Source organism: Dermochelys coriacea, chromosome 11, assembly GCF_009764565.3.
Source record: "Dermochelys coriacea isolate rDerCor1 chromosome 11, rDerCor1.pri.v4, whole genome shotgun sequence".
Classification (NCBI taxonomy): Eukaryota; Metazoa; Chordata; order Testudines; family Dermochelyidae; genus Dermochelys; species Dermochelys coriacea.
Window position 1 is genome coordinate 79781953 of NC_050078.2, and position 27851 is coordinate 79809803.

The 27851-nt window shown below is 47.6% G+C and overlaps 1 protein-coding gene and 1 long non-coding RNA gene across 3 annotated transcripts; one reads left to right on the top strand and one right to left on the bottom strand.

Annotated features, from left to right (window-relative positions):
* Positions 1-867: 867 nt before the first annotated feature.
* On the top strand, positions 868-11923 carry LOC119863649 (zinc finger protein RFP-like). Of its 2 annotated transcripts, XM_043505850.1 has the most exons (7): positions 868-1389; positions 2711-2806; positions 3574-3801; positions 4061-4083; positions 4781-4896; positions 10003-10044; positions 11267-11923. In XM_043505850.1, the coding sequence occupies exons 1-7, from the start codon at positions 868-870 to the stop codon at positions 11779-11781; spliced, it is 1542 nt and encodes a 513-aa protein (XP_043361785.1). In that variant the 3' UTR covers positions 11782-11923. The 2 variants fall into 2 exon arrangements, with proteins under 2 accessions (XP_043361785.1, XP_043361786.1); XM_043505851.1 differs by lacking the exon at positions 3574-3801.
* On the bottom strand, positions 4894-15371 carry LOC119863651. Its single transcript, XR_006278157.1, has 4 exons — positions 15122-15371; positions 14313-14449; positions 9977-10067; positions 4894-5455 (listed from the first exon to the last, which is right to left on the bottom strand). It is a non-coding gene; the product is annotated as an uncharacterized LOC119863651 (long non-coding RNA).
* Positions 15372-27851: the final 12480 nt, after the last annotated feature.

The following is a 27851-nucleotide window of genomic DNA, read 5'->3' on the forward strand; positions in this document are numbered from 1 at the left end:
TAGACTTTCTCTTGTGGGTGGAGACCCCCTCCTCTCTCCTATATAAAGCCCAGCTACAAAATGGAGTTTGGAGTCAAGTGGGCAAGTCACATGTCCATGTGTGACTGAGTTCCTTACCAGCCAAGACACGTTCCTGGGAAAGCCCAGCTGTGGATTGGTGTCTCCAAGTTCATTGTTGACTTAAGGGCTTCTTGACTGGGCACTTACTGAGAATAGTCTTTTCTTGGGAAGCTGACCAACTGCTTCACTAAAACCTACTTAGAATCAGACAAGTATACAGCCAATATTCATAACTTCGAATACAACAATGACACGTATACAAATAGGATGAAGAAATTCAGTAGATCATAACCTTTTCAGAGATATGTTACATAGCATATGTAGCATAAAACATATTCCAGTTATGTCATATATACGGTCATAAGCATATTTCCATAAAATCATATAGAGTGCGTCACAATGTCATAAATCTGAAGCTTGGGAAATAATTTCAAGATTTTTCCTTTAGCTACGAGGGCTAGAAACTTCCGCATTTTAGAAACTGGCAGGCAAGATTCTCAGCTAGTCACCATGCTTCCAGGAGCTAGGTGTTAAAGCGCCATTAAATGGCCTCAACTCATGATAAAACCATGAGAGTTGGTGACACTGGGGCCCCTTGACACTGAGTCCTAGCAGCCTTGGTGCCAATGGCAAACAGGCCTTTCAAACACCGATTCCCTTTAACCAACTTCTCAGCTTGTGAATTTAATATCACCCCTTAGAGACACAGGGGGCTGATTGCGGGACCAGAGCCTTATTAGTGCATCTTCCATAAAAGCCTCCGGGGTGGAATGTTGCCAGGGTGCTGGTTCCAGCTGAGCAACCAGCATGAGTCAGTGCCAGGAAGGGAAACGCCCTGTTATTATTGCGGGGGTCAATTCCACTGAGCTAAGGAAAGTGAAACTAACCCAGTTCCACTGCCCAGAGGGAGCCATGGCTGCAGAGAGCCCCTTGGAAAGTCTCCAGAATGAAGCTGCTTGTCCCATCTGTCAGGAGCTTTTTAAAAATCCAGTGGTTATAGACTGTGGGCACAGTTTCTGCCAAGTCTGCATCACCCAGTGCTGGGAAGGATCGGATGCGAATTTCACCTGCCCCAAGTGCAGAGAAACAGCTCAGCAGAGAAACCTCAGACTGAACAGGCAGCTGGCAAATGTCCTAGAAATAGCCAAAGGTCTGAGTTTCCAGGCAGCAAAGAGAGCAGAAGGGAAGGGGGTGTGTGGGGATCACCAGGAGTCTCTCAACCTGTTCTGTGAGGAGGATCAAACTCCCATCTGCATGGTGTGTGACAGATCCTGGGCGCACCGAGCTCACACAGTGGTTCCCATCGAGGATGCTGCCCAGGAGTACAAGGTAGGGAATCACTGTACTGTCTGATTCATTCTATGTTAATTACAGGTTAACTTTGTCAATGACTCACCTGTCAGGCTTAATTTCTCCCTCCTACAGCTGTGGATGTAACTGCATCATTCAGCTCCCTAAAGCCTTCACAGTATGAAAAATGATATGAAAAGAAATGTACAGGGTAAGGTGGCTAATGAGATGAAAATGAAGACTTTAATGATGGATGTGGGAAACATTTCTCTGGGCAGCTGAAGCCATTTCAAATCTAGTTCCCACTAGTGAGATAAGTGATAAGGGATCTTACAGCCCAACTGAAGCTGCTAAATGATGAGTGAGGTTTAAATTACTAGAGCTGCTGGCTGATTTATGTGAGAGTGCTGTCTTCAGACTGGAGAAGGGGGAGTTACAAGCTGTTGCTATTACTAAATTTATTATTAATTATGATTAATAATAATATAATATTTTCATCCCAGTAACCACTACAAATCCCAGATGAGATCTGACGTGGATTCTGCAGGGCCCCCACAAAACACAAAGAGACAATCCCTGTCCTGAGGAGTTTACAGTCTAAATAGACAAGAGACACAAAGGGTGGGAGGGGAAAACTGAACCATAGAGGGGGCTTTGACGTGCCCAGAAAATGAGTGGCTGGGAGCAGAAACCAGGTCTTCTAAGGCCTAGGCCAAAGCTCCAACTGCTGGGCCAAGCTGCCGCCCCAACAGCACCTGCGTGTGATGAAGTGTGGCCGCTTCAAGGCCAAGGCCTTGATGACAATCCCAGGCCCAGCAGGGAGATGAGGTTTCCCACTGGGGCTCTGAATTCCCATATTGCTCCATGAGGGGTTAATGTTCGGAGGTTGACCAGCACTAGGGGAGGTCACTGAACCAAACTCTGTGTGGATCCTCAGCACCTTGAATCCCTGAAACACAGAAGGGCCCCAGACAGCTCAGGTCCAAATCAGATAGCATTGGGATTAGACTGGGTTGCAAGTGTCTGTACTGTGTTATTGTGTATGTGGCCAAGCACCAGCCAAAGTTGTTAGCGAAAACTTGTCAGATGTAGACTTATTGATTCACCACCATGTGACTCCAGTTTCTTGCCAGTTTAACTCAATGGAGAAAGAGGACAAATAATTCTAAACTGTCTGCATATAAAACAATCCTAGTCTCTGTTGATGAGGTTTTATTTCCTTGTGGTTCCTGATGTCATGGACCCTGTAGGGCTGACAGTCACCTACAAAATCTTGGGTTGCAATGGAAAAACACCCCTTTTCACAAACACACTCTGAACCCTCAAAATAAACTCCCTCAAATCATTTCTGTTTCTCCAGAGAAAGATTCAGGCCCATTTGGAGACTCTGCAGGAAGAGAGAGAAAAGCTGCTGGGATTTAAAGTGACTGGAGCAGGGAAAACCCGGGAATATCTGGTAGGTACCCAATGTTATTAACCTGCAGAGAACAGATTCCTCCGTGGCCTTGGAGAAAGTCGGCTTGTGTGTGTTTCTCCATGACCAGGAGATTCTGCTGGTAACCTGCTATGTTAGATTCATGTTTGCACACACACATACACTGGCCCAGCAAACTCCTCTGGCTGGATCAGGACAACATCATATTCTGCAGAATCTCAACTTTCATTCCAGTTCATTTCTAGCCCTTGTGGCTTTCACAAAACTCCTCCCAAGGGAACTGACCTATATCCCAGGCAGCGCTGTCTGCCTCGGTCTGCAGGCATTTCTTGCCTTGTTTAATAGTTCCATTCTTTTTTCTCCCCTGGCGTCTCTGTCAATGTAGTGCTGAGTCCTGCCTCCTTTTGTTCTGGGTCTGGATTAACATAGACCTCTGATAACATAGTGTCCTGCCCATGTTAGTCATAGAAACTTCTCATTGAGAGATATTAGGGCTGGTGAGAATTAGGGTGACCAGATGTCCTGATTTTATAGGGACAGTCCTGATATTTGGGACTTTGTCTTGTATAGGCTCCTATTACCCCCCCGTCCCCTGCCCCAAATTTTCACACTTGCTATCTGGTCACCCTAGTGGGAATGTGTTAGAAAATCCTCTCCCTATTAACCACGGGGTAAAGTCAAGTCTCAGACATCTTAGAGTTTGCAAAGAAATTGTGTCTCCTGCACATTCGGCACTCCATGAACGGACCCTAGATTCTATGTCCCTGGCTTGCCATTTGTTTTAATAGATCCAGACACAGGCCGAGAGGCAGAAGATTGTGTCTGAATTTCAGCAACTGCGGCAGTTCCTGGAGGAACAAGAGCGACTCCTGCTGGCCCGACTGGAGAAGCTGGACAGGACGGTTGTAAAGATACAGAATGACAATGTCAGTAAACTTTCTGAGATTTCCCATCTCAGTGAGCTGATCAGTGAGCTGGAGGGGAAGGGTCAAAAGCCAGCGAGTGAATTCCTGCAGGTAAGATTGAGTTAGAAACATTCCACATCCCACCACAGGGACAGGACAGCTCCTGAATCCTGGGCACCGGGATCCAGAAGTCAGAGATCTCAGTGTCACTCATAGATATAAAAGTGACATTGAGTCAGCAGATCCATGGCCTGGGCCCCGGGCCAAGCTGCTTTTCCTCATATTTGCAAAATCCCTTCCCTGGGATCCCCAGTGGGTGGCGTCATGGCATGTGAAACTAAGGTTATTTTTCTGTCTGTTTCCTTTCTAGGATTTCAGAAGCACCTTAAGCAGGTACATGGCTCTTTCTCACCCCCCTTGTACTTCATGATGCTGTGAAAGGGCTTGGAAAGAACATTAACAGCACATCTCCACAGGGCTCTACAGCAAAATGCGTGGGGCAGGGTCACTTCTTGGATAAAAATTTCTCTGATCAACTTAATCCTGAGGGGTCTCTGCCTTTTATAGAATACTCTGGAATATCTATTCAGTGGGAGAGACTGACCTAAAGTATTTCCTGGAGATATGACATCCTGAGGGACTGGCTGCCTCAGGGTTCTGGAGATGCAATACGGGCCATTCACCCCTAGCGTACTGGTAATAATCAGACCCTGCTCAGCAGGGATCAAGGGTCTTTTCCACTGGAAGTCTGTTTGGAGACCTGTGTGGAATGAGCTGGTTTGATGCAGCTGAGGTCTCAGTCTACTACCTGAAAGAAAGATCTCATAACATGATGCACACAAGAAACATGGAGCATACCAGTATTGGTGCATAGAAGCCAACGAGAGAATTGGCCCTGGAGACTCAACTCCTCTTTTATCCTCAGATCTGCTCTGTCCAGGCCAGAGTGGAAGAGCATGAATTGGGCTTTTGGGGGAAGGTTGCACAGCCATGGTCTGTGCTGCAGGCCCGGTAGAGCAGCGACTTCCCCTAGCAAGGGATGATGGTGAGTTAGTGACTGAAATGTAATAATGAAATTCTCTTTCTCCAGGTGTGAGAAGGGGAAGTTCCAGCAGTCAGTGGAGATTTCTCCAGAGCTAGAGAAGAGACTCAGTGATTTCTCCCAAGAAAATATTGCTTTAATGGAGTCTGTGAGGAAATTCAAAGATACCGAGAGTTGGGATCTAGGAGGGGAAATCACGGTGTGTCTCTGAGACTGTGGGAGGAATTAGACTCTGGCCAATTGGTTAATAATTAGGTTATGTATCTATTTAATAAAAAATGGAGAGTCACCAAATTGAGCCGATGTAGCAGGGGCCCAGGCACCAGGATGTCTCACATTCATTGATTCAATTAGAGAGCCTTGGCAAAATCATTAAGGTATAAAAATATAGCAAAAATTGGGATACTTCAGTTTTTCTCTCCCAACTACACAACTCGAGCACAGGGCATGTGCTCGAGAGCAGTTTAGAACCCAACATTTCAGGCCACTCTTGAAATGTGGACCCAGCCCATCATTGTGCTCTGGCCCATATGGCAGCGCTGTGGGCCAAAAGGGAAGGCATAAATCCTGATGAGCCTCTCCAGCACAGGAGTCTCTTGTGTGTAATCCACAGCAGCTGGGAGCTGCAGGGGGCCATGCCTGTGGACGCTCAACGTTAACAAAATGTCTCACAGCCCGCCAGCGAATTACCCTGACGGGCTGCGTGCCAACTGTTGCTGACCCCTGAAATATAAGGTTTCAGTTTAGTTATTATTAAAGAGGTGGGTATGTCTCTGTTTCTCTCATTATTAAGACATAATTATGTCAGTTAAGAGTGGGGATGTTATAAAGCGGCAGCGAACCAGCGGAGCAGCGGGGACAGCAGAGCAGCTCACAGCAGGAGTTTGCCTGGGACTGGTAAGTATCCGCGTGTGTGTGTTTGCTTGCTGAGGAAGTATCCGAGCGTGTGTTTGCTGGGAGGGAGCCTGAGTGAGTGTCTGATTGGCTGCTAGCCTGCAGGGGGCGGGCATTAGGGTGTCTGTGTGTTTGCGTCAGGGAAGCCTGGCTGTTTAAAAATAGCCAGAGCCTCGCGAACCAGCTGAGCGGCAGCGAACCCGCTGAGCAGCGGGGACAGCAGAGCAGCTCACAGCAGGAGTTTGCCTGGGAGTTCGCCTGGAGTGAGCCCAGTGAGGCTTACATCTTGCCAACGTCTCTGAGGAAGCTCATAGTAGGTAGGTGATATGGAAGGGGGGGGTTCAGCTGTTGTGACCTGCACTGGATGTGCCATGTTTGTCTTTCTTCCACAGGACAGAAGCGACTTTGTCTGTACAAAGTGCAAGCTGGTCTCCATATTGGAAGAGAAGATTGAAGGTCTGGAGCAACAGGTAACGACCCTGCGTTGTATACGAGAGACTGAGGATTTTCTGGACCAAACTCAGGATAGCCTTCTAGGGGCACAAAGCTCTAAAGATGTAGAGCAGGTTGCACAGAGGAGCCAAGAGGCCAGTGAAGAAGCTTGGCAACATGTGACCTCCAGAAGAGGTAAGCGGAATGTCCGGGTTCCAGTAACACAGACACAGGTAACTAACCGCTTTCATGTTCTCTCCACAGGTACCAATGCGGAGAGTGGACCAGATGATAGGTCTGGGGGGAGAAAGCAGAAGGAGACTCCGCTGGTTGGGAGGCATGAGATGCGATGTCCTGAGGTTGGGGGTTCCACGACCACCACTCCCAAGAGGAGAAGGCGGGTGGTGGTGGTCGGGGACTCTCTCCTCCGGGGGACTGAGTCATCTATCTGCCGCCCTGACCGGGAAAACCGAGAAGTCTGCTGCTTGCCAGGGGCTAAGATTCGTGATGTGACGGAGAGACTGCCGAGACTCATCAAGCCCTCGGATCGCTACCCCTTCCTGCTTCTCCACGTGGGCACCAATGATACTGCCAAGAATGACCTTGAGCGGATCACTGCGGACTACGTGGCTCTGGGAAGAAGGATAAAGGAGTTGGAGGCGCAAGTGGTGTTCTCGTCCATCCTCCCCGTGGAAGGAAAAGGCCTGGGTAGGGACCGTCGAATCGTGGAGGTCAACGAATGGCTACGCAGGTGGTGTCGGAGTGAAGGCTTTGGATTCTTTGACCATGGGATGGTGTTCCATGAAGGAGGAGTGCTGGGCAGAGACGGGCTCCATCTTACGAAGAGAGGGAAGAACATCTTTGCCAGCAGGCTGGCTAACCTAGTGAGGAGGGCTTTAAACTAGGTTCACCGGGGGAAGGAGACCAAAGCCCTGAGGTAAGTGGGAAAGCGGGATACCGGGAGGAAGCACAGGCAGGAATGTCTGTAGAGGGGAGGGCTCCTGCCTCATACTGGGAATGAGGGGCGATCAACAGGTTATCTCAAGTGCTTATATACAAATGCACAAAGCCTTGGAAACAAGCAGGGAGAACTGGAGGTCCTGGTGATGTCAAGGAATTATGACGTGATTGGAATAACAGAGACTTGGTGGGATAACTCACATGACTGGAGTACAGTCATGGATGGTTATAAACTGTTCAGGAAGGACAGGCAGGGCAGAAAAGGTGGGGGAGTAGCACTGTATGTAAGGGAGCAGTATGACTGCTCAGAGCTCCGGTACGAAACTGTGGAAAAACCTGAGTGTCTCTGGATTAAGTTTAGAAGTGTGTGCAACAAGAGTGATGTCATGGTGGGAGTCTGCTATAGACCACCGGACCAGGGGGATGAGGTGGATGAGGCTTTCTTCCGGCAACTCACGGAAGCTACTAGATCGCATGCCCTGATTCTCATGGGTGACTTTAATTTTCCTGATATCTGCTGGGAGAGCAATACAGCGGTGCATAGACAATCCAGGAAGTTTTTGGAAAGCGTAGGGGACAATTTCCTGGTGCAAGTGCTAGGGGAGCCAACTAGGGGGAGCGCTTTTCTTGACCTGCTGCTCACAAACCGGGTAGAATTAGTGGGGGAAGCAAAAGTGGATGGGAATCTGGGAGGCAGTGACCATGAGTTGGTTGAGTTCAGGATCCTGACGCAGGGAAGAAAGGTAAGCAGCAGGATACGGACCCTGGACTTCAGGAAAGCAGACTTTGACTCCCTCAGGGAACAGATGGCCAGGATCCCCTGGGGGACTAACATGAAAGGGAAGGGAGTCCAGGAGAGCTGGCTGTATTTCAAGGAATCCCTGTTGAGGTTACAGGGACAAACCATCCCGATGAGTCGAAAGAATAGTAAATATGGCAGGCGACCAGCTTGGCTTAATGGTGAAATCCTAGCGGATCTTAAACATAAAAAAGAAGCTTACAAGAAGTGGAAGGTTGGACATATGACCAGGGAAGAGTATAAAAATATTGCTCGGGCATGTAGGAAAGATATCAGGAGGGCCAAATCGCACCTGGAGCTGCAGCTAGCAAGAGATGTCAAGAGTAACAAGAAGGGTTTCTTCAGGTATGTTGGCAACAAGAAGAAAGCCAAGGAAAGTGTGGGCCCCTTACTGAATGAGGGAGGCAAGCTAGTGACAGAGGATGTGGAAAAAGCTAATGTACTCAATGCTTTTTTTGCCTCTGTTTTCACTAACAAGGTCAGCTCCCAGACTGCTGTGCTGGGCAACACAAAATGGGGAAGAGATGGCCAGCCCTCTGTAGAGATAGAGGTGGTTAGGGACTATTTAGAAAAGCTGGACGTGCACAAGTCCATGGGGCCGGACGAATTGCATCCGAGAGTGCTGAAGGAATTGGCGGCTGTGATTGCAGAGCCCTTGGCCATTATCTTTGAAAACTCGTGGCGAACGGGGGAAGTCCCGGATGACTGGAAAAAGGCTAATGTAGTGCCCATCTTTAAAAAAGGGAAGAAGGAGGATCCTGGGAACTACAGGCCGGTCAGCCTCACCTCAGTCCCTGGAAAAATCATGGAGCAGGTCCTCAAAGAATCAATCCTGAAGCACTTAGAGGAGAGGAAAGTGATCAGGAACAGTCAGCATGGATTCACCAAGGGAAGGTCATGCCTGACTAATCTAATCGCCTTTTATGATGAGATTACTGGTTCTGTGGATGAAGGGAAAGCAGTGGATGTATTGTTTCTTGACTTTAGCAAAGCTTTTGACACGGTCTCCCACAGCATTCTTGTCAGCAAGTTAAGGAAGTATGGGCTGGATGAATGCACTATAAGGTGGGTAGAAAGCTGGCTAGATTGTCGGGCTCAACGGGTAGTGATCAATGGCTCCATGTCTAGTTGGCAGCCGGTGTCAAGTGGAGTGCCCCAGGGGTCGGTCCTGGGGCCCGTTTTGTTCAATATCTTCATAAATGATCTGGAGGATGGTGTGGATTGCACTCTCAGCAAATTTGCGGATGATACTAAACTGGGAGGAGTGGTAGATACGCTGGAGGGGAGGGATAGGATACAGAAGGACCTAGACAAATTGGAGGATTGGGCCAAAAGAAATCTAATGAGGTTCAATAAGGATAAATGCAGGGTCCTGCACTTAGGATGGAAGAATCCAATGCACCGCTACAGACTAGGGACCGAATGGCTCGGCAGCAGTTCTGCGGAAAAGGACCTAGGGGTGACAGTGGACGAGAAGCTGGATATGAGTCAGCAGTGTGCCCTTGTTGCCAAGAAGGCCAATGGCATTTTGGGTTGTATAAGTAGGGGCATAGCGAGCAGATCGAGGGACGTGATCGTTCCCCTCTATTCGACACTGGTGAGGCCTCATCTGGAGTACTGTGTCCAGTTTTGGGCCCCACACTACAGGAAGGATGTGGATAAATTGGAAAGAGTACAACGAAGGGCAACAAAAATGATTAGGGGTCTAGAGCACATGACTTATGAGGAGAGGCTGAGGGAGCTGGGATTGTTTAGTCTGCAGAAGAGAAGAATGAGGGGGGATTTGATAGCTGCTTTCAACTACCTGAAAGGGGGTTTCAAAGAGGATGGCTCTAGACTGTTCTCAATGGTAGCAGATGACAGAACGAGGAGTAATGGTCTCAAGTTGCAATGGGGGAGGTTTAGATTGGATATTAGGAAAAACTTTTTCACTAAGAGGGTGGTGAAACACTGGAATGCGTTACCTAGGGAGGTGGTAGAATCTCCTTCCTTAGAGGTTTTTAAGGTCAGGCTTGACAAAGCCCTGGCTGGGATGATTTAACTGGGACTTGGTCCTGCTTTGAGCAGGGGGTTGGACTAGATGACCTTCTGGGGTCCCTTCCAACCCTGATATTCTATGATTCTATGATTCTATGAAATATGACAACATGAAATCTCACCTCTCTTTTATCCTTTCCATCTCCAGACACTCTGCTATCTGAACTGGAGACAGGAGCACACAGACAGGGTAAGATTGCAGGTGCAGGTTATCTTTAAAAAAGGAGAAAATTCCCATGAAAACATTTCCAAATCAACACCGACCAGACTTAAAAAGAAAATATTCACTGCTACGGAAATCCCAAGGGGAAGTCACACAAACAATCCTGACACCAATCTTAGTGCTCAGTTCATGTCCACACCAGTGAATAGAAACAGATACTGACCAACATCCAAACACCCTTAACTCTGACCCTGGGGTTTTCATAGACATTCATAGGCCCTTCCAATATTAAATTGAGAGGAATGTGTAGAGAGCACTCTCCCCTTAGGGCAGACACATCCCTCTCCTTTACCCTGGAAGAGAGGGTCTCCTGCATAGCTTTTCTCCAACATCCGACCTTTCCTTAGGTCAGGGCTGGGCTCTCCCACTAGAGCTATTCACTGCTTCATGAATTGTGCTCTGAAATTCAGACAAAAAGAAGGAAATCCCTAAGCTCATACAGACCAGGTGAGAGATTTCAGGAGAGATTAACTTTCACTTCAGAGAAAAAATGCATGAAAACAGTTTTATAAACAAGTAGCTAAAGACACAAACCAAACCAACACCGACTGTGACACCCCCCTTCCCCAAGAAATAAAAATACAAACATGAAATGCTCAGGAGGTCAAGTGCTGATGGGCTCAGTGAACAGCTTCCCCCTGGGTTTATATCTGGTGCCTCCCTCCTCTCACTCCTCTCTGCACAACGTCCGGTTCTTCCTCTCTAACCCTCAAAGGAGCAGCCCCAGCAGGGAGTTGCAGCAGGGAAGGGGGGAGAGAGGCAGTTTCTGCAGCCCCCACAGCAGGTCCCAGCAGCCATGGGGAGGAGCTGCCAGGGCATCTGTGCTGGGTCTCAGGCACTCAGGGCAGAGAAGCAGCTCCCCAGGCTGGCTTTGTTAATCCGAGACCAGGTGCTCTCATCTCTGTGACCCTTTTCCCCTCCAGACTCTTTGCCATCTGAGCTAGAGCCAGCTGGGGAACAGGGAGCTGCAGCCTCTGTAACCAAATGAGAACGTACAAAAGTGGGTCCCATTACCCAGGCTGAGAACTGCAGTGACATCTCTGCTCAGTGTCAGGTGCCCAGGACAGAGGCAGTTCCCTGGCATCCAGGCCTGTCCCAGCCAGAGCAGGGCTGCTGGGGAGTGTGAGAAATAGTCCCAGCCTCCCCCAGGACCGAGCCCTGCCCTCACACTCTGATTCTCTCTCCCTAGTGACTGTGACTCTGGATCCAGACACGGCTCATCCCCAGCTCATCCTATCTGAGGATCGGAAAAGTGTGAGATGGGGATACACCCGGCAGGATCTGCCTGACAATCCTGAGCGATTTGACACTGAGCTCTGTGTGCTGGGCTGTGAGGGATTCACCTGGGGGAGACATTGCTGGGAGGTGGAGCTGGGGGATGGGAGGCGCTGGGCTGCGGGGGTGGCCAGAGAGTCTGTGAGGAGGAAAGGCTGGATCAGTCATAACCCTGAGGGGGGGATCTGGGCTGTGCAGTGGTGGGGGCATCAGTTCCAGGCTCTCACCTTCCCTGAGACCCCCCTTCCCCTGAGCCGGGTCCCCAGAAGGATCCGGGTTTCTCTGGACTGTGAATGGGGGCAGGTGACATTTTTTGACGCTGATAACGAGGCCCCGATCTTCACTTTCCCGCCAGCCTCTTTCACCGGGCAGCGAATTCGTTCCTGGTTCTGGGTCTGGACAGGATCCCAGCTCAGACAGTATTGCTGAGACATGGGGGGGATATCACCGGGGCGGCTCTACCAATTTTGCCGCCCCAAGCAGTTGCCATGGAATTGCTGCCGCCCCTGAAAGCCACCGCGGCGGGAAGAGCGGCAGAGCTGCCGCCAAATTGCCGCCGCGGGACATGGACTGCCGCCCCAAGCACCTGCTTGGAAAGCTGGTGCCTGGAGCCGGCCCTGGATACGACTCTGGAGACCCTCTCTAGTCTCACGCCCCCTTGTCTTTGTGACATTGGAAGTCTCCTGTCTTCCTTCAGACTTTCTGCCATCCAATCTCTATGACCCTGGATGCCCTGATAGGTGTCGGACCTGTCAAAGCATAGAAAGCAGGGGGCAGCTTCTCTGCCTCCTCCAATCTCCTCGACCCAAGGCTTTTGCCGCCCGTATGGCACTGTCCTCTATGGCGCAGGAGGACTCTGGGAATTCTGGCACAGACGGTGCTACTGAGACATGGTGGGAACAGCTCAATGGGCATGAAAAAATGGGAGTCTCTAATCACAGTCATCCTAGTCTCTATGATACTGGAGGACGCTCATCTACCTAGCCTGTGGCTCATCTTTATGACCTTGGAGGGCACCTGCCTACCCAACTCCAATATCTAATCTCTATGACACTCCCCCTCCCTGCCTGCAGCCCCGCCCCGGGGATGGGAAGGAGGGTGTGTGAATAACTCTGGGGCTGCAGGAGGAGCATAGGAGCCTTGAAGGGCACCTGTGGGGGCGGCAGGATGAGAACTGTTGGAGGGTCAGGGACAGAAGTGATGTGGGGGTTGCGGCTGTAACTACTAGCGGGTCTGGGGGACAGCAGATGTGGGGGTGGCAAGGACACTGAATTAACTGTGATCTGGGAGGTTTGGGGAGAAGGTGGATCCTCTGCACCAGCAGGGAGCCTGGGAGATAGAGACCCAGTCCCAGGGACTGGGAAGTGTGACCTCCGGGACACTGGGGAAGGGATGCTGTGGTGAGGAGGAGGGGCGGGGGGATGTCATTCGGATGAAGGTGAGCTGGCTGCAGGGAGGAGAGAGGCAGGTACAGAGCAGGTTTAATCAGAAGGGAGAGAAGAAATCAAAGGGGGGAGGAATAAAGTAAAACAAGAGTAAATAGAGAAACCTGGGGAAAGGCGTGGGGGGTAGGGAACTAATGTGAAAAGAGTGAAAGCAAAACAATCCTGAAACCAGAAAAGCTTGAGGCAGAGGAGAGGAAGGGAAGAGTTTGGGGAGAAAAATGGGAACCTGTGTTGGAATGATTTGTGATAGGAAATAAAAGAGATTTAGGGGCAGACAGAGAAATAAATGGATGGAAAACAAGTGCTAGCTAAAATGATGTGAAAAACTGGTGAAATAAAACAAAAGGCAGAAGGAAAGAAAACATGAGAGGGAGATCTATAAAATCTTTCTGAATGTGTGACTGTAACTCATTAACGGGGTGAAAGTAAGCAGAGGGACTTACTGGTACCCCGGATCCCTCCTGGGCAAGGTGTGGGGGGGGTGGCTCTGGCCACCGGAAGGGGCGGGGCCTCATGTGGAAGGGGCGGGGCTGGGGATCAGGCTCCCCCAGGCAGCCCTTCATTGCCACCACTGTGAGTTGAAGGGCCACCCAAGGCAGCTGCCCCTTTTGGTCCCCCCATCAGGGGCCTTGCCGGACCCTACAGGCAGGGTTGCCGATGCGGGGGAGCAAAAGTGGCAGCGCTTTAACGTTGGCCACATGGTCTGGTTATGAAAGTTCCCTCCCAGTTCCCTTTAAGCCTGATGTTTACTGAATGTAAATAAAGCATATAAAAATGTTTCCTTGTTTATTTCCCTTTCATTTTCCAGCTGAGATTTTTGAAGATAGTCGTGGAATTTTTTTTCTTCTGAACTGGTTGTGTCACCGAACACTAATGAGGATATGCATGTATGTCACTCTGGGATTGTCTACAATGCAATGTAAGCCCAGGGTTATTGGGTCTGGAGTCCGTTGGCCCATGTTGGAGAACCCTGGGCTTGAGCATCTATACTGTTTCTTAACCCTACATAAAGACATTTCTATCCTAGGGTCAAATCTGGGCTCTGGTGTCCACACTGCAACATGTAGACCTGAGTCAAACCAACCTTATCCCAGATTCTGACTTGAAATGTAGCCGCTGTGACCATGTTTCAGTGTAGCAAAACTTTTCTGCCCACCCTGCACTGTGGAAAAGCCTCCATGAGAGTTCAAATCTTAATATACATCAGACAATGCACACACGAGAGAGACCACATAAATGCTTGGATGATGGGAAAAGCTTCAGTTCCATTTCATACCTTCCTAAACATTTCAGAATCCACATAGCATTGTATCTATAAATGCCTTGCCTGGAAAAAGTTTCATTGAAGATCAAACCTTACTTCATAACAGACAAACCACACAAGAGAATCCACACATAATCCATAAATACTTGGAATGCGGGAAAAGCTTCAATAACTGCAGGAAAAGCTTCAGGCTGAGCTCACACATTATTTCCCATTGGATAATTTACACAAGAAAGAGCTTGAAGGGGTACCTGCATTTCATGCTCACATGGCATCAAGCATCAGCAAGTCCATACAGGGAAGAGCCCTCTCAGATGTTCTTAGCCTGGAGAATACTTCAGTTGTAACTAACACCATATTGAGGAGTCATATTGAACATCAGAGACTCCTCCACTCAGGAGAGAAATTCTCTCAGTGCCTTGACTAGGCAACATACAAGTTGTCAGTCTCAACACACACAAGTTCAGGAATCATTTCCTTCTGGTTACATGTTTCCACACTGTCAGTGGGCAACACAATCAAATCACCTTTATGCTTTCCTTGTGCCCTGGCTAGGGCATCAATTTGATTAGACAACGTTGCTGCACCCTTTCCCAGCAACAGGCAAAGCAACAGTACCAGAGTCATTTGGTCTCTGGGATTTTGTTAGGACACTAGCTGGATGCAACCTAGTTACAGTGTCACTCTCCCTAGCAGACAGAAATTTAGGACCATTTCCTTTCTGGGCATTGGTTGTAACCAGAACCAAGTCTGAGACAACTGCACTACCCTCAACCATCATAGGCTGAGGGGCACCTTCTGTCTGCTCCACAGACAAAAAAGAGCTGGAGAAACCTTCCCCTTTAACAGACACACAGCTTGGGATATTATTTCCCTTTTCCCAGCACACATGGCTGTTCTCAGACACCTGCTTTTAGACTGGGGTAGCTCCCTCCATGGGCAAGTCTGACATTTACTTAATGTACATTTACCCCTAACAGAGACAGGAACATTCCCTTCACTGTCACAATCCTCCACACATGTAACAGGTAAGGTACAGGGACATTCATCTTCCACTAACCTTGCCTTTCCCAACTGGTTAGACAAAGCCATCAGCTCACACAGCTGCCAAGGCTCATCAAAACTTTCCTTGCCTTCCCCTCCCCTGTCCCAGCACTCAAGGCTGGCTACAGACAAATACTGAGATAGTGGGGTGTTGTGTATTTGGTTGTCATGGTAATAGAATCTTGTTGTTGCTATGGCAACTGAATTAGATTATTAGGGACAGCACAGCCGGTTTTGGCTGGTTTTTGGTTAGTTCAGTGTGTGGCAATAAATGGATGCCTTTTAAGGTTTACAGCTCTCTGTGTCTCAAGTGATTTCTTCCTAAAACTTGTTGCCCCCAAGGATACAACAACGTGGCGACAAGGATGGGATTCCTGTGCTTCCCCAGCAAGAGAAGAAAGTAGAAGTCAAGTACAACCAACCCCCCCCACACACACACACACATACATACACAAAACTGTCGGAAGGGGGTGAGAACTAGCTTGTTTGCACTGATGGTGCAAACTGAAACTAAAACCATGGCTACACTTACGGGCCGCTGGAACCTTTAGAGGAGACTGTGGTGCAATGGCACATATATACTGAATGTTTTGAGCTTTTTGTTATTGCAAATGACATTACAGAAGAGAAGGTGCCAATATTCTTAAGTGTTGTAGGGGCTAAGACCTATTCCCTGATGCGCAGCTTACTAGACCCTGTTAAGTCTGAGACCAAATCTTACAGTGACATTGTGGAAATCCTGGGGTCCCATTTTTCTCCAAAACCATTGGTAATTGCTGAAAGATATAAGTTCCACAAAAGAGACCAAAAAGAGGACGAAACAGTTATGCAATTTGTAGCAACTTTGAAAAAGCTTGAGGAGCACTGTGAATTTAAGGAGATATTAAATGATGCCCTGCGTGACAGCTTAGCGTGTGGCTTGCACAGGGAAGCCATACAGAAGTGCTATTGACAGAGGCTCAGCTTACCTTACAGAAGGCTGTGTGTGGGAGATGGAGACTATCAAATGTTCTAAGGAAGAATTTGTCAATGGAAGATATCAGAATTTGGCAGAACATAAAGCTACCCCACGGGTCATGAGAAACGAAGTAAACAAGATTATACAGGTTGGGAATTTGGCTACACTACAAAGCTAATAGCATGAGAAGCGACTTCTAGTTTCCAGCACAGCAGAATAATGAAACACTAAGATAAGAACATTGGATAATGAATTGTAAAAAGGGTAAACAACTATCTTATATATATGACTGTATAATCAGAAATAAAATGCTTTTACCAGCAACTGTCTCAGTTGTGCTGCAAGCCAGCCAGCGACAAATGGTGACCCCGACTTGATAGGAATTCCGTGAGTTCGGCACCACGTCCGGAGTAAGAAACAGCAGGGACCGCCGCTGCCGGTGTCCTCAATTTAACGGAGGAACCGGGACGCCCAATTGAGGCGAGGGAGCTCCCCACTATTAAAGGTGAGCGGCAGGGGACATCTCTCATAATGGGAGTCGCAGCATCTGCAGATGAGCAGGCCGTATTCAAGGTCTTAAGCAATCTGCTCAGTAACCAGGAAGAAAAATTTTCCCCGGAAGCTCTTCAAAAACTGCTTCGGTGGGGAAGGCGACGGGGTTTTTTGGTTACTGCAAAGAATGTATTTGATTTTATGGTATGGAAGGCATTGGGGGAGGACATGTGGGATTCAGTGGGTGTTGGGAATAAAGAGGCTATTGCGTTAAGCCCTACCTGGCGAATAGTTCATCGAGCCGTTACAAGTGAGGCGGCTCAGGCTGGAGCCCGTACCGCGCTACGTGAGGCGCTTGGGTCGCCCCCTAAAGGGGTGTTCCCGGCCGGGGTGTGAGACTTTTTTGGGAAAACAACACCCATGATCCCCTTGGCACCCCCAGAGGCTGGTGAAGTGCCACTACCTGGAGATGCCGATTGCTCTGGTAATGAAGAACCAATGGCAGTGGATCAATCGGTTTCGGAGGGACAATCTCCACAGGGCAAGGTTGTTTCTGTGCCTGAGAGATCCGGGCTATATCCTTCGGTGGAGCATCCTTTGGTTTTACCGTCGGCCCCTGTTGCACCGGTTCGGATTACTGATTTGCCTGAAGGGGGAGAATTTGGTGACCTGACGCAGGAACAAATAATTCACCGTTTGTACAAGGAGGGCAGTAAGGCTCAGCAGATAATGGATGAACTGGATCAAAAGGAGGGTAGACCAGCGGGATCATCACAGTCACAGTTATTGAAACAGCTACGGGATCAAGGCATACCAGATCCTTCGCAGTGGCCTCATGTTTGCAAATTATGCGGATATTATGACTGTACGGAACATCTCACATCGGAAGGAGCCTTGATGACAACAGCAGAGGAAGACTACCGTAAACTTTTGAATCCTATTACGCGACCGGTCTGACCAAAGGCAAAGCCTCTGCCGCCTGAGTACTCTCCGGTCAAACGAGAACAAGGGGACAGAGGGAGAGGGGTGATTTGGAGAACAGAGGGAGAGAGGAGAGAAGGATCCCCTGATCCGATTAAGAGGTGGCATGGGTTGATAAAGGATGCTATTATTGAAGGGGAATTCTTGGATGCTATGCCAGCTACGTTCCCAGTTTCAGTATCACAGACCGGGGCTAGAACATGGGTACCATTAGATTGGAAACTAATGAGGGAAGCCCAAAAGGCTATTATGGCATATGGGCTAAAAAATCCTTATATACAAGCATTATTGGAGCAAATGTTTTCGGGGCAGGCTATGTGTCCTTTTGATGCACAAAAATTTGCTGACATGCTATTAACACCCACACAGAAATTATTATGGAAAGATTCGTGGAAAAAGAAGGCTGAGCATGCGGTAGTGACTAATTTAGATAAACCCCAGGGCGACCCTCTCCAGGCAGCAACATTAGACATGCTGTTGGGAGAGGGGCGATTTGAAGATCCTCAGGTACAGGCGCGATTGGTACCCCAAATATTACAACAGTCTCAACTTCTAGCATTGGAGGCATTTAAGGAGCTCCCTGATATTGGCACCCCTTCACCCCCATATTTAAAAATCACGCAGGGTATGGGTGAATCCTTTGCCTTCTTCTTGGATCGTCTAAGAACGGCATTGGATAGGGCCCCTAATTTAACACCAGAAGCCCGATCGGCGCTAGGATTAGATTTAACACTTCAAAATGCTAATCCCACGTGTAAGAAGATTTTGGTGACTTTGCCAAAATCAGCCTCCCTAGTCGATATGATTGAAGCCTGCACTCGTGCCCCCTTGGTGGAGGAGGAGGATAAGGCAAAGATTCATGCACACGCCTTGGTGGTAGCCTTGAACACCTCCAAGCCGAATTGGCGAAAGGGAAGGGAGGGGGCGTGTTATCAGTGTGGTATGATGGGTCATTTAAAACGAAACTGCCCAAAGAGAAGGGCACAAATGCAAAGCGGCTCACCCCCTGCCCCTTTTCCTGGGACCTGTACTCGATGTGAAAAATTCGGCCACAGGGCCCCGGAATGCCGCTCTCGGTTTAAGAAGGATGGAACCCCATTGCAGGGGACGGGAAACGCCTCGCGGAGCGCCAACCGGCAGGGCGTGAGGACAAACAATACTCCGGCTGCTTGGATGGCCTCCGCGGGGCAACCGCCGGCAGTGCCGGAGTTGATTTGGCCACAGCCACCGACTTTACATTAGAGAATGATGAGGTAAAACTTGTCCCTTCCGTGGCCTCTGGACCGCTGGGGCATGGGCTAAGTGCGTTATTGATTGGCAGATCATCTTCTTCTCTTAGGGGGCTCTTTGTGCTTCCTGGGCTGATTGATGCTGATTACACGGGGAACATAGGAATTATGGTACGGGCACTTTGCCCGCCCATTACGATTATGGCCGGAACGAAAATTGCACAGCTAATACCTTTCTGTACGACTGTTCCCTCTGCATTACCTCAGGTGAGAGGGACCAGTGGGTTTGGGTCCTCAGACTCTACGCCACTGATGACAGCATTTGTTCTATCAATTGGAAGGGACCGTCCTACGCGTGTAGTTCAATTCAGAGGCCAAGATGGCTTTTCTTTTGAGCACCGAGTTCTTATTGATACAGGAGCGGATGTTACGGTGTTGCCCCTGCATGCATGGCCATCGACATGGCCACTGCAGCCAGTAACCACACCCCTTCAGGGTATCGGTGGGCAACGTAATCCCATGTTGAGTGAATTCTTTATTAACATTACTGATGTCACTGACCATACATTGATGGGGTCGGTTCGCCCTTATCTTGTTGATACAACTATTTGGTTATTGGGGAGAGATTGTTTAAGTCAGTGGGGAGTCACGATTAGCTCTCCGCCTTTCTAGTAGCGGCCACTGAGGAGTGGCCAACCCTTGCATTATCCTGGCGTTCTGATGAGCCGATCTGGGTTGCTCAGTGGCCGCTGCCAACAATTAAGCTTGCCGCGTTAACGGAATTGGTGGCTGAACAAGTAAATCTCGGCCATCTGGAACCCTCCGTTAGTCCATGGAATACACCTGTATTCACTATTCTTAAAAAATCAGGGAAATGGCGTTTATTGCAGGACTTACGTGCCATTAACGCCATCATAGTCGATATGGGCTCCTTACAACCTGGCCTACCTGCCCCGTGTAGGCTCCCATCTGAATGGCCGTTACTTATTATTGACTTAAAGGATTGTTATTTTACCATTCCTTTGCACCCAAAGGACAGAGAACGCTTTGCCTTCTCTGTCCCGACAGTAAACCATGAGGCTCCTGCCCTTCGATACCAATGGAAGGTTTTGCCTCAAGGAATGAAAAATTCAACCACAATCTGTCAACTTTTTGTTGCATGGGCTATTCACCCTATTCGAACAAGGTATCCCCACTGGAAAATATATCATTATACGGATGATCTTTTGTTTGCGGCTCCTACAGCCTTTGAACCCTCTGTTAATGCATTGATTACTTCCCAATTAGCACAAGCAGGTCTTGTAGTGGCCCCGGAAAAGGTTCAAACCCAACCTCCCTTTTTATATTTGGGCCTTCGGGTTACTGATCGTACAGTACGTCCTCAACATTTGACATTTTCACCTCATGTTCAGACACTATATGATGCTCAGAAATTACTGGGTAAACTTCAGTGGCTTCGCTCACTTTGTGGTATCACAAATCATGATATAGCCCCTCTCCTTCCTCTATTACAAGGGGGGAGAGGTCCCTGGGATAAACGACAATTATCAGCACAACAGCGGGAGGCATTACAACGAATTGGTCAAAAGGTTGGAAATGGTTATTCGGGCAGATACAAAGAAAATCTGCCCTTTGTGGTAGCAGTTTTTAGTTTGGATTCAGTATTGGAAGCATTGTTATTTCAATGGGATAAAAAGGATAGAGATTCGTTAATAGGGTTAGAATGGATATTTCCACCCTGTAAAAATATACGGACGGTGACTTCCAGAGTTGAAGCTATAGCTATGTTAATAATGCAAGCACGAAAAAGAGTAACTACCATGACAGGGACTGATCCGCACCAGATTTTGTTACCCTTTTCCAAAATGGTTATTACACAGTTGTTGATGCATGATACTATGTTCGCCATTGCCTTAGCTGATTATCAAGGCCAATTGAGCTGTCACTACCCGCCCCACCGTCTCTTTTCCTCCCCTCTGCAACTAGAAAGACACCTTATGAAGCAGGAAAGACCGGTAAAAGGAATAACGGTGTTCATTGATGCGGCTGGACGAACGGGAACTGCGGGGATGGTATGGTGGGATGGATGTGTTTGGGCCCATAAAAAGATTATTAGTGAAGGATCAGTGCAGATACTAGAACTTTTGGCCATATTTATGGCCTTTGAAAATTGGAGCAAAGAACCACTCAATGTTATAAGTGATTCCAAGTATGCTGTGGGCTTGGTGAATAAGTTGGAGAGAGCGATGCTTGGAAGAATTCACAACCCTAGATTACAACAAATACTTTTGCGTCTTTGGCATCGACTTGATGGGAGAAGGGACAGATATTTTGTGGGGCATTTAAGAAGCCACACGGGCCTACCGGGATACTTAAGTATAGGGAATGAGCAAGCAGACACTCTAGTAGGATCCGTGGTGGTACCGAATCAATTTGAGCAAGCCCGTCTATCTCATGAGTTCTTCCATCAGTCGGCAAGAGCTCTTACTCGACAATTTTCCCTACCCATATCTCAGACCCGGAGTATTGTGGCCTCATGCTCAGAATGCAATAAACTAGCCCCTGCTTTTCCTATTGGGGTCAATCCCCGAGGCTTAGAAGCATTAATATTATGGCAATCAAATGTTACTCAATATAATCCGTTTGGAAAACAGAAATATGTTCATGTATCTATAGATACTTTCTCTGGGGCTATTTGGGCCACGCCCCATGCTTCCACCAGTAGTAAGGATGTAATCAAACATTGGCAGGCATGTTTTGCAGCGCTAGGTGTGCCAAAAACAATAAAAACAGACAATGGAGCTGGGTATATTGCTAGGCGTACGCAAGTCTTTTTGCAATTGTGGGGAGTAAACCATAAAACAGGGGTGCCGGGGAACTCTACAGGCCAGGCCATTGTTGAGCGCACTCATGCTACTTTAAAAGGAATGTTAGATAAGCAATCATGATGTGGGGAGGATGCTATACTGCAGACTCCCGCTGGGCGACTAGCGAAGGCTATATATGTATTGAACTGGCTCCAACCTATTAACACTGTTGATAACAGTAATAATGTTCCAATACAAAAGCATTTAGGGGGAACAGGGATGGAAAAGGAGCAAGAAAAACCAAAGGTAAAGTGGTTTGATTATGCCTCTCAACAGTGGAAAGGACCGGTACCGTTATTAACCTGGGGTTGGGGTTATGCTTGTGTCTCCCTTGACGCAGGTCCTCGGTGGATACCCGCAAAGTGGGTCCGGCCCTGTATTACAGAATCAACGAAGGATGAAACTACTGCTTCTATGGATAATCCTATGGCCGCTATGGCTAGTCTCTTCTCTGCTTACACGCATTGATCCCCGTCAGAATGTATGGGTCAACTGGGCGAATCAGAAAGGGCAATCTTCATTTTGTTTATCTATGGCAACACCCGCGGACCCTTTTAGTACATGCCTTATAGGTTATCCGAGTATAGATTTAAATGGATATCGAGGGTACTTTAGCAATGATAGTGTTCTTCGCTCAAGTGATTTTAATGATACTAATATTAATAATACTTGTTATCGATTATATAATGGGACACCAGGGCAACAGTGCCCGGGGGTTGCTTGGAGTTTATTGCAAGGAACGCTAATAAATTTATTAAATCAATCACTGCTTAACCCACCCCAAGAACTCACATTATTAGGATCCTTACCTGCAACAATAAACGATACTCATAATCATTCAATGGGGTGCATTGAATTAGGTGGACAATTCCATGTATTGTATTCTCAATATGGGTGGAAAATGAATGCTTCTATGTTTTCTAATATGCAAAATATTACGCCAATTGCCTCCTTTGTGGCGGGAAATTATTGTCAGCAAGGAGGGACCAACCTAGGCTTACAATTGCCGCAAAAGGGTATATGGAATAATGGATCAGCAAAGGCATTACCACCAGGGACCTTTCTTATTTGCGGAAATCACGCGTGGCAGGGTATCCCTAGTTTTCCCATGGGAGGGCCATGTTATTTAGGCCACTTGACACTGTATGCACCTAACCGTAATATGATTAAACACCAAAACAATCGCCCTAAGCGAGCATTGGAGGACTTTACTCCTGATTGTAAGGATACAATAACCTTTTGGGATACTCCTTCAAAAATATTTGTGGCATTTCTTGTCCCTGGTGTCGCTAGTGTAAAGAGTTTAGTTGATTTAGAGAAATTGGCTTGTTGGAGTATTAAGCAATTTAATTTAACTTCAGAAATATTGACTGCTTTATTAATGGATGTAGATAGTATTCGTCATGCGGTATTACAAAATCGTGCTGCAATTGATTTTTTGCTGTTAGCCCATGGGCATGGATGTGAGGATTTTGAAGGTATGTGCTGTTTTAATTTGTCTGACCATTCTCATTCCATCCATGAATTACTAGCACGGTTAGAACAAAATTTTCATAAATTAACAAAGGAAACCAATCCCTTATCGGATTGGTTGTCTACATTTGGATGGCCCGGCTGGCTAACTTCGTTGTTGCATATTATAATAATAATGGGATTTTGTATTTGTATTTTTTCCTTATGTGGTCCTTGTATAATCCAATGTATGCGTTGGGCTATATCTCGCATGGTGTCTGCTGCCTTTAAAAAACAAGAAGGGGGAGGTGTGGGAGATGGAGACTATCAAATGTTCTAAGGAAGAATTTGTCAATGGAAGATATCAGAATTTGGCAGAACATAAAGCTACCCCACGGGTCATGAGAAACGAAGTAAACAAGATTATACAGGTTGGGAATTTGGCTACACTACAAAGCTAATAGCATGAGAAGCGACTTCTAGTTTCCAGCACAGCAGAATAATGAAACACTAAGATAAGAACATTGGATAATGAATTGTAAAAAGGATAAACAACTATCGTATATATATGACTGTATAATCAGAAATAAAATGCTTTTACCAGCAACTGTCTCAGTTGTGCTGCAAGCCAGCCTGCTAACAGCGACAGCTGTGGATATTGCAGTCTCCATGTAACTGGCTACAAAGGGGGCGCAATACAGGAGGTGCATCCCCTCGGGTGTCACAAGAACCTACCCACAAAACTGTGGGGAGTCAGGAATGTTGCCATTGTGGTAAGCCAGGTCACCAGGCCTCAGAATGCTGGTGTCAGGACCTGGTGTGTTGACACTGTGGCAAAAACGAACACACTGAGTTTGCCTGTAAACAAAAGAAAAAGAGGCCTGTGGTCTGGCCGACCAAAAAAGGGAACCTGCACACCCTAGAGCAGACCCAGGATGACCAAGGAGACACCTCATCACAAGAAGAAGTGCCACTCCACATTGTGTCTTTGGCCGTGGGCTCATATGAACACTGGGTAACCCCGTTGTTGGACGGCAAACCAATACGCATGGAGCTGGACACCGGTGCAGCCATCTCGCTGGTCTCTGAGACTGTGTATAACAAAAAGCTAGAGCATATTCCACTTCAGGCAACGAACACTGATCTGAAGACTTATATGGGAGAAGCTGTGCCCATGTTGGGCACTACTGATGTTAAGGTGGAGCTCAATGGTCAGGCTGCTAAATTGCCACTGTTTGTGATGAGAGATAATTATCCAGCCTTAATGGGTAGGTCTTGGCTTAGGAAGATCCAGCTGAACTGGGCAGAAGTGCACTGAATGACTAAAGAAGAAACCGGTCTGACCGTACTAAGGAAACATGCTGCTGTTTTTGGAGAGGATCTGGGAAGTATGAAGGGAATCACTTTGACACTGAACATTAAACTTGACAGTCAGCCAGAATATCTGAAAGCCAGAACTGTGCCATATGCCATCAGGCCGAAAGTTGAAGTGGACCTGGAGCGCCTGGCCACAAGTGGAATCCTAATACCAGTTACCTATAGCCCATCGGCAACTCCTATTGTTCCAATAGTGAAGAAAGATGGCTCCCTCTGGATTTGCAGTGATTTTAAAGTCACTGTCAACCTGGTGTTGTGTGCAGAGCAAAATCTGCTTCCCCGCATCGATGACCTCTTCGCAGGCCTGGCTGGGGGACAGAAGTTCAGTAAGATTGACCTGAGTCAAGCGTATTTACAGATGCACATTGATGAAAAATCCCAAGAGCTGTTGACTATTGTGGTGCATAAAGGGCTTTATTGATACTGTCACCTACCCTTCGGAATAATGTCTGCTCCTGCCCTGTTCCAGAGGGCTGTGGACCAGATCTTGTGTAGCTTGCCAAGAGTCCAGTGGTATCTGGATGACATCCTGGTCACTGGAAAGAATGAGGAGGATCACCTAAAGAATGTAGAGGCTACCTTACAAGGACTGGAAGAGTATAGCCTACTAATCCGCAAAGACAAGTGTGAATTCTTCCAGCCCTCTCTTGAATATTTGGGGCACATCATTGATGCTATAGGTCTTTGTAAGGCCCCTGCAAAAGTTAAGGCTATTGTGGAGGCTTCCCCTCCTCAAAATGTTAGCCAGCTTTGCTCATTTCTAGGACTATTGAACTATTATGGAAAGTTCATCTCGCAGTTTGCCACACTGCTAAAGCCACTCCACGGACTCCTTGGACAGAACAAGGCCTGGAAGTGGACTGAAGCCTGTGATGTTGCATTTAACAAAGCTAAGGGTGCATTGCTGAATTCTGAAGTTCTGACGTACTTTGATCCATCCTTACCCCTACAGTTGACCTGCGATGAATCACCTTATGGAGTGGGAACGGTCGTGTCACACATTATGCCTTTGGGAAAAGAGACACATATTGCTTTTGCTTAACACACTAAGCGAAGCAGAAACTAACTATGTTCAAATCGAATGTGAGGTTTTGGAAATCGTTTTCGGAATTCGGAAGTTTCATCAGAACCTGTTCAGACAGAAGTTTACTCTTCTCACAGACCATCAATCTCTGACTTCAATTTTTGGACCCCACACAGGCATTCCCCCATTAGCTGCTAGTTGTATTTGTATGTCGTGTTCGTATGCAGTATTGGGCATTGTTGCTTTCCACGCACACATATGAAATCAAATATCAGAAATCCACTCTGCATGGCAATGTGGATGGTCTCCCAAGGCTGCCTTTGCCAGTCTAAAGTCAAGATATTGCCCAGAAGGAAATCTTTTACTTTGAACAGGTAGATAACACACCCATCACCTTTACTCAGGTAAAGAAGGCAACCCGCGTTGACCCAGTATTCTCCCAGGTTACGGACCTGGTGATGCATGGAACATCCCTCTGGTCTCACCTGACCTTGTTACCTACACGTCCAGGAGGATGGAGTTATCAATCCAGGGGGAGGGATAGCTCAGTGGCTCATTGGCCTGCTAAACCCAGGGTTGTGAGCTCAATCCCTTAGTGGGCCATTTAGGGATCTGGGGCAAAAATTGGGGACTGATCCTGCTTTGAGCAGGGGGTTGGACTAGATGACCTCCTGAGGTCCCTTCCAACCTTGATATTCTATTCTATATTCAGTCTGTTTTTTTGTTTTGGGGAAGACATGTCATTATCCCACCACCACTGAGATCACAGATGTTAGAACAGCTACATTCCAGTCACTGTGGAATAGTGCGCATGAAGAAAATTCACTAAGCTATTTTTGGTGGCCTGGATTGGACAGTGCTATTGAAGAGAAGGCAAGAGCTTGTATGTTATGTCAGGATGTGAGGAATGCACCCCAGTGGCACCTCTACACCCATGGGACTGGCCTGACAACCCGTGGCAACGTATTCACATTGACTTCGCTGGCCCATTTGAAGGAAGCATGTTCTTGGTAGTGGTAAATGCCCATTCTAAATGGCTAGAAGTTCTCTAATGCAGTCCACTACTGCAGAGAGTACTATCCAAAAACTACGGGGACTCTTTAGTTGTTTTGGTCTGCCAGAACAACTTGTGAGTGACAACGGACCGCAGTTCATCTCTCAGGAGTTTAAAAATTTTATGAAGGCAAACGGGATACACCACATCACTTCAGCACCATATCATCCATCTACCAATGGATTAGCTGAAAGGTTTGTGCAGACAATGAAACAAGTTTTGAAATTGGCAAGGGGACAATTATCCATTCAAAATCTTCTGGACACCTTCTTACTATCCTACAGAAACATATCTCATGCTATGACCAAGGCATCCCCGGCCTTTCTAATGATGGGACGACACTTGCTTTGATCTGCTGAAACCTTCTGAACCCCGACAAATTGTGCAATGTCAGCAGCAAGATCAAGTCATTAGGCGTGCACCCAGAGCAAAAGATCAAATCTTTAGCCCGGGACAGCCTGTTTTGGCTTGGAATTATAATTCTGGAGCTAAATGGGTCCCTGCCACAGTCATTGCTCAAACAGGACCTGTTTCCTACACTGTCCGGACTGCAGAGGACCTCACCTGTCAGCAACATGTAGATCAGCTGTTGCCAGGTCATACCAGTCCTCAGGACACATCTTCAGTTGAGTTGTCTGACTTCACCACTTCCGGTGAGACACCGAATGAAGAGTCACCTGTTCCTGACTTTTCCCCTCCATTACTGCCTGCAGTGGAGATACATCCCTACCTGGAACAAGCTGATACCACATCCTCACCCGTTTGTGCTACGAACCCTGAGCCCATTGTCAGGTCTGTGCTCAGGACACTGTCGGGTGCAACAACACCAGAAGTCCGCTGTAATCCACCTAGAGACAGAAGGCCTCCTCAATGGCTGGAGCTTTACCTAGGGTGAACCCATGGTTACAGGGGAAAATAGCCAGGGGTTTAGCCAGGAATGGAGGCAGTCTACCCTCTTTCTCTAGTTTTTGTTGTATTTAGGGGATGTTCTCATTAAGGGGGGAGGAATATGTTGTGTATTTGGTTGTTGTGGTAATAGAATCTTGTTGTTGCTATGGCAACTGAGTCAGATTATTAGGGATAGCCCATCCAGTTTTGGCTGGTTTTTGGTTAGTTCAGTGTGTGGCAATAAATGGCTGCTCTCCAGGTTTACAGCTCTCTGTGTCTCAAGTGATTTCTTCCTAAAACTGTTGCCCCCAAGGATACAACACATCTGAGTGTCGGTGGTCACAGGTATCCTCCAGAAAAGGCCAGGCCAGCTGGTCCTATGCTCCAATGGCACTCAGAACTCCAAATCCTGTAATTCCAATTT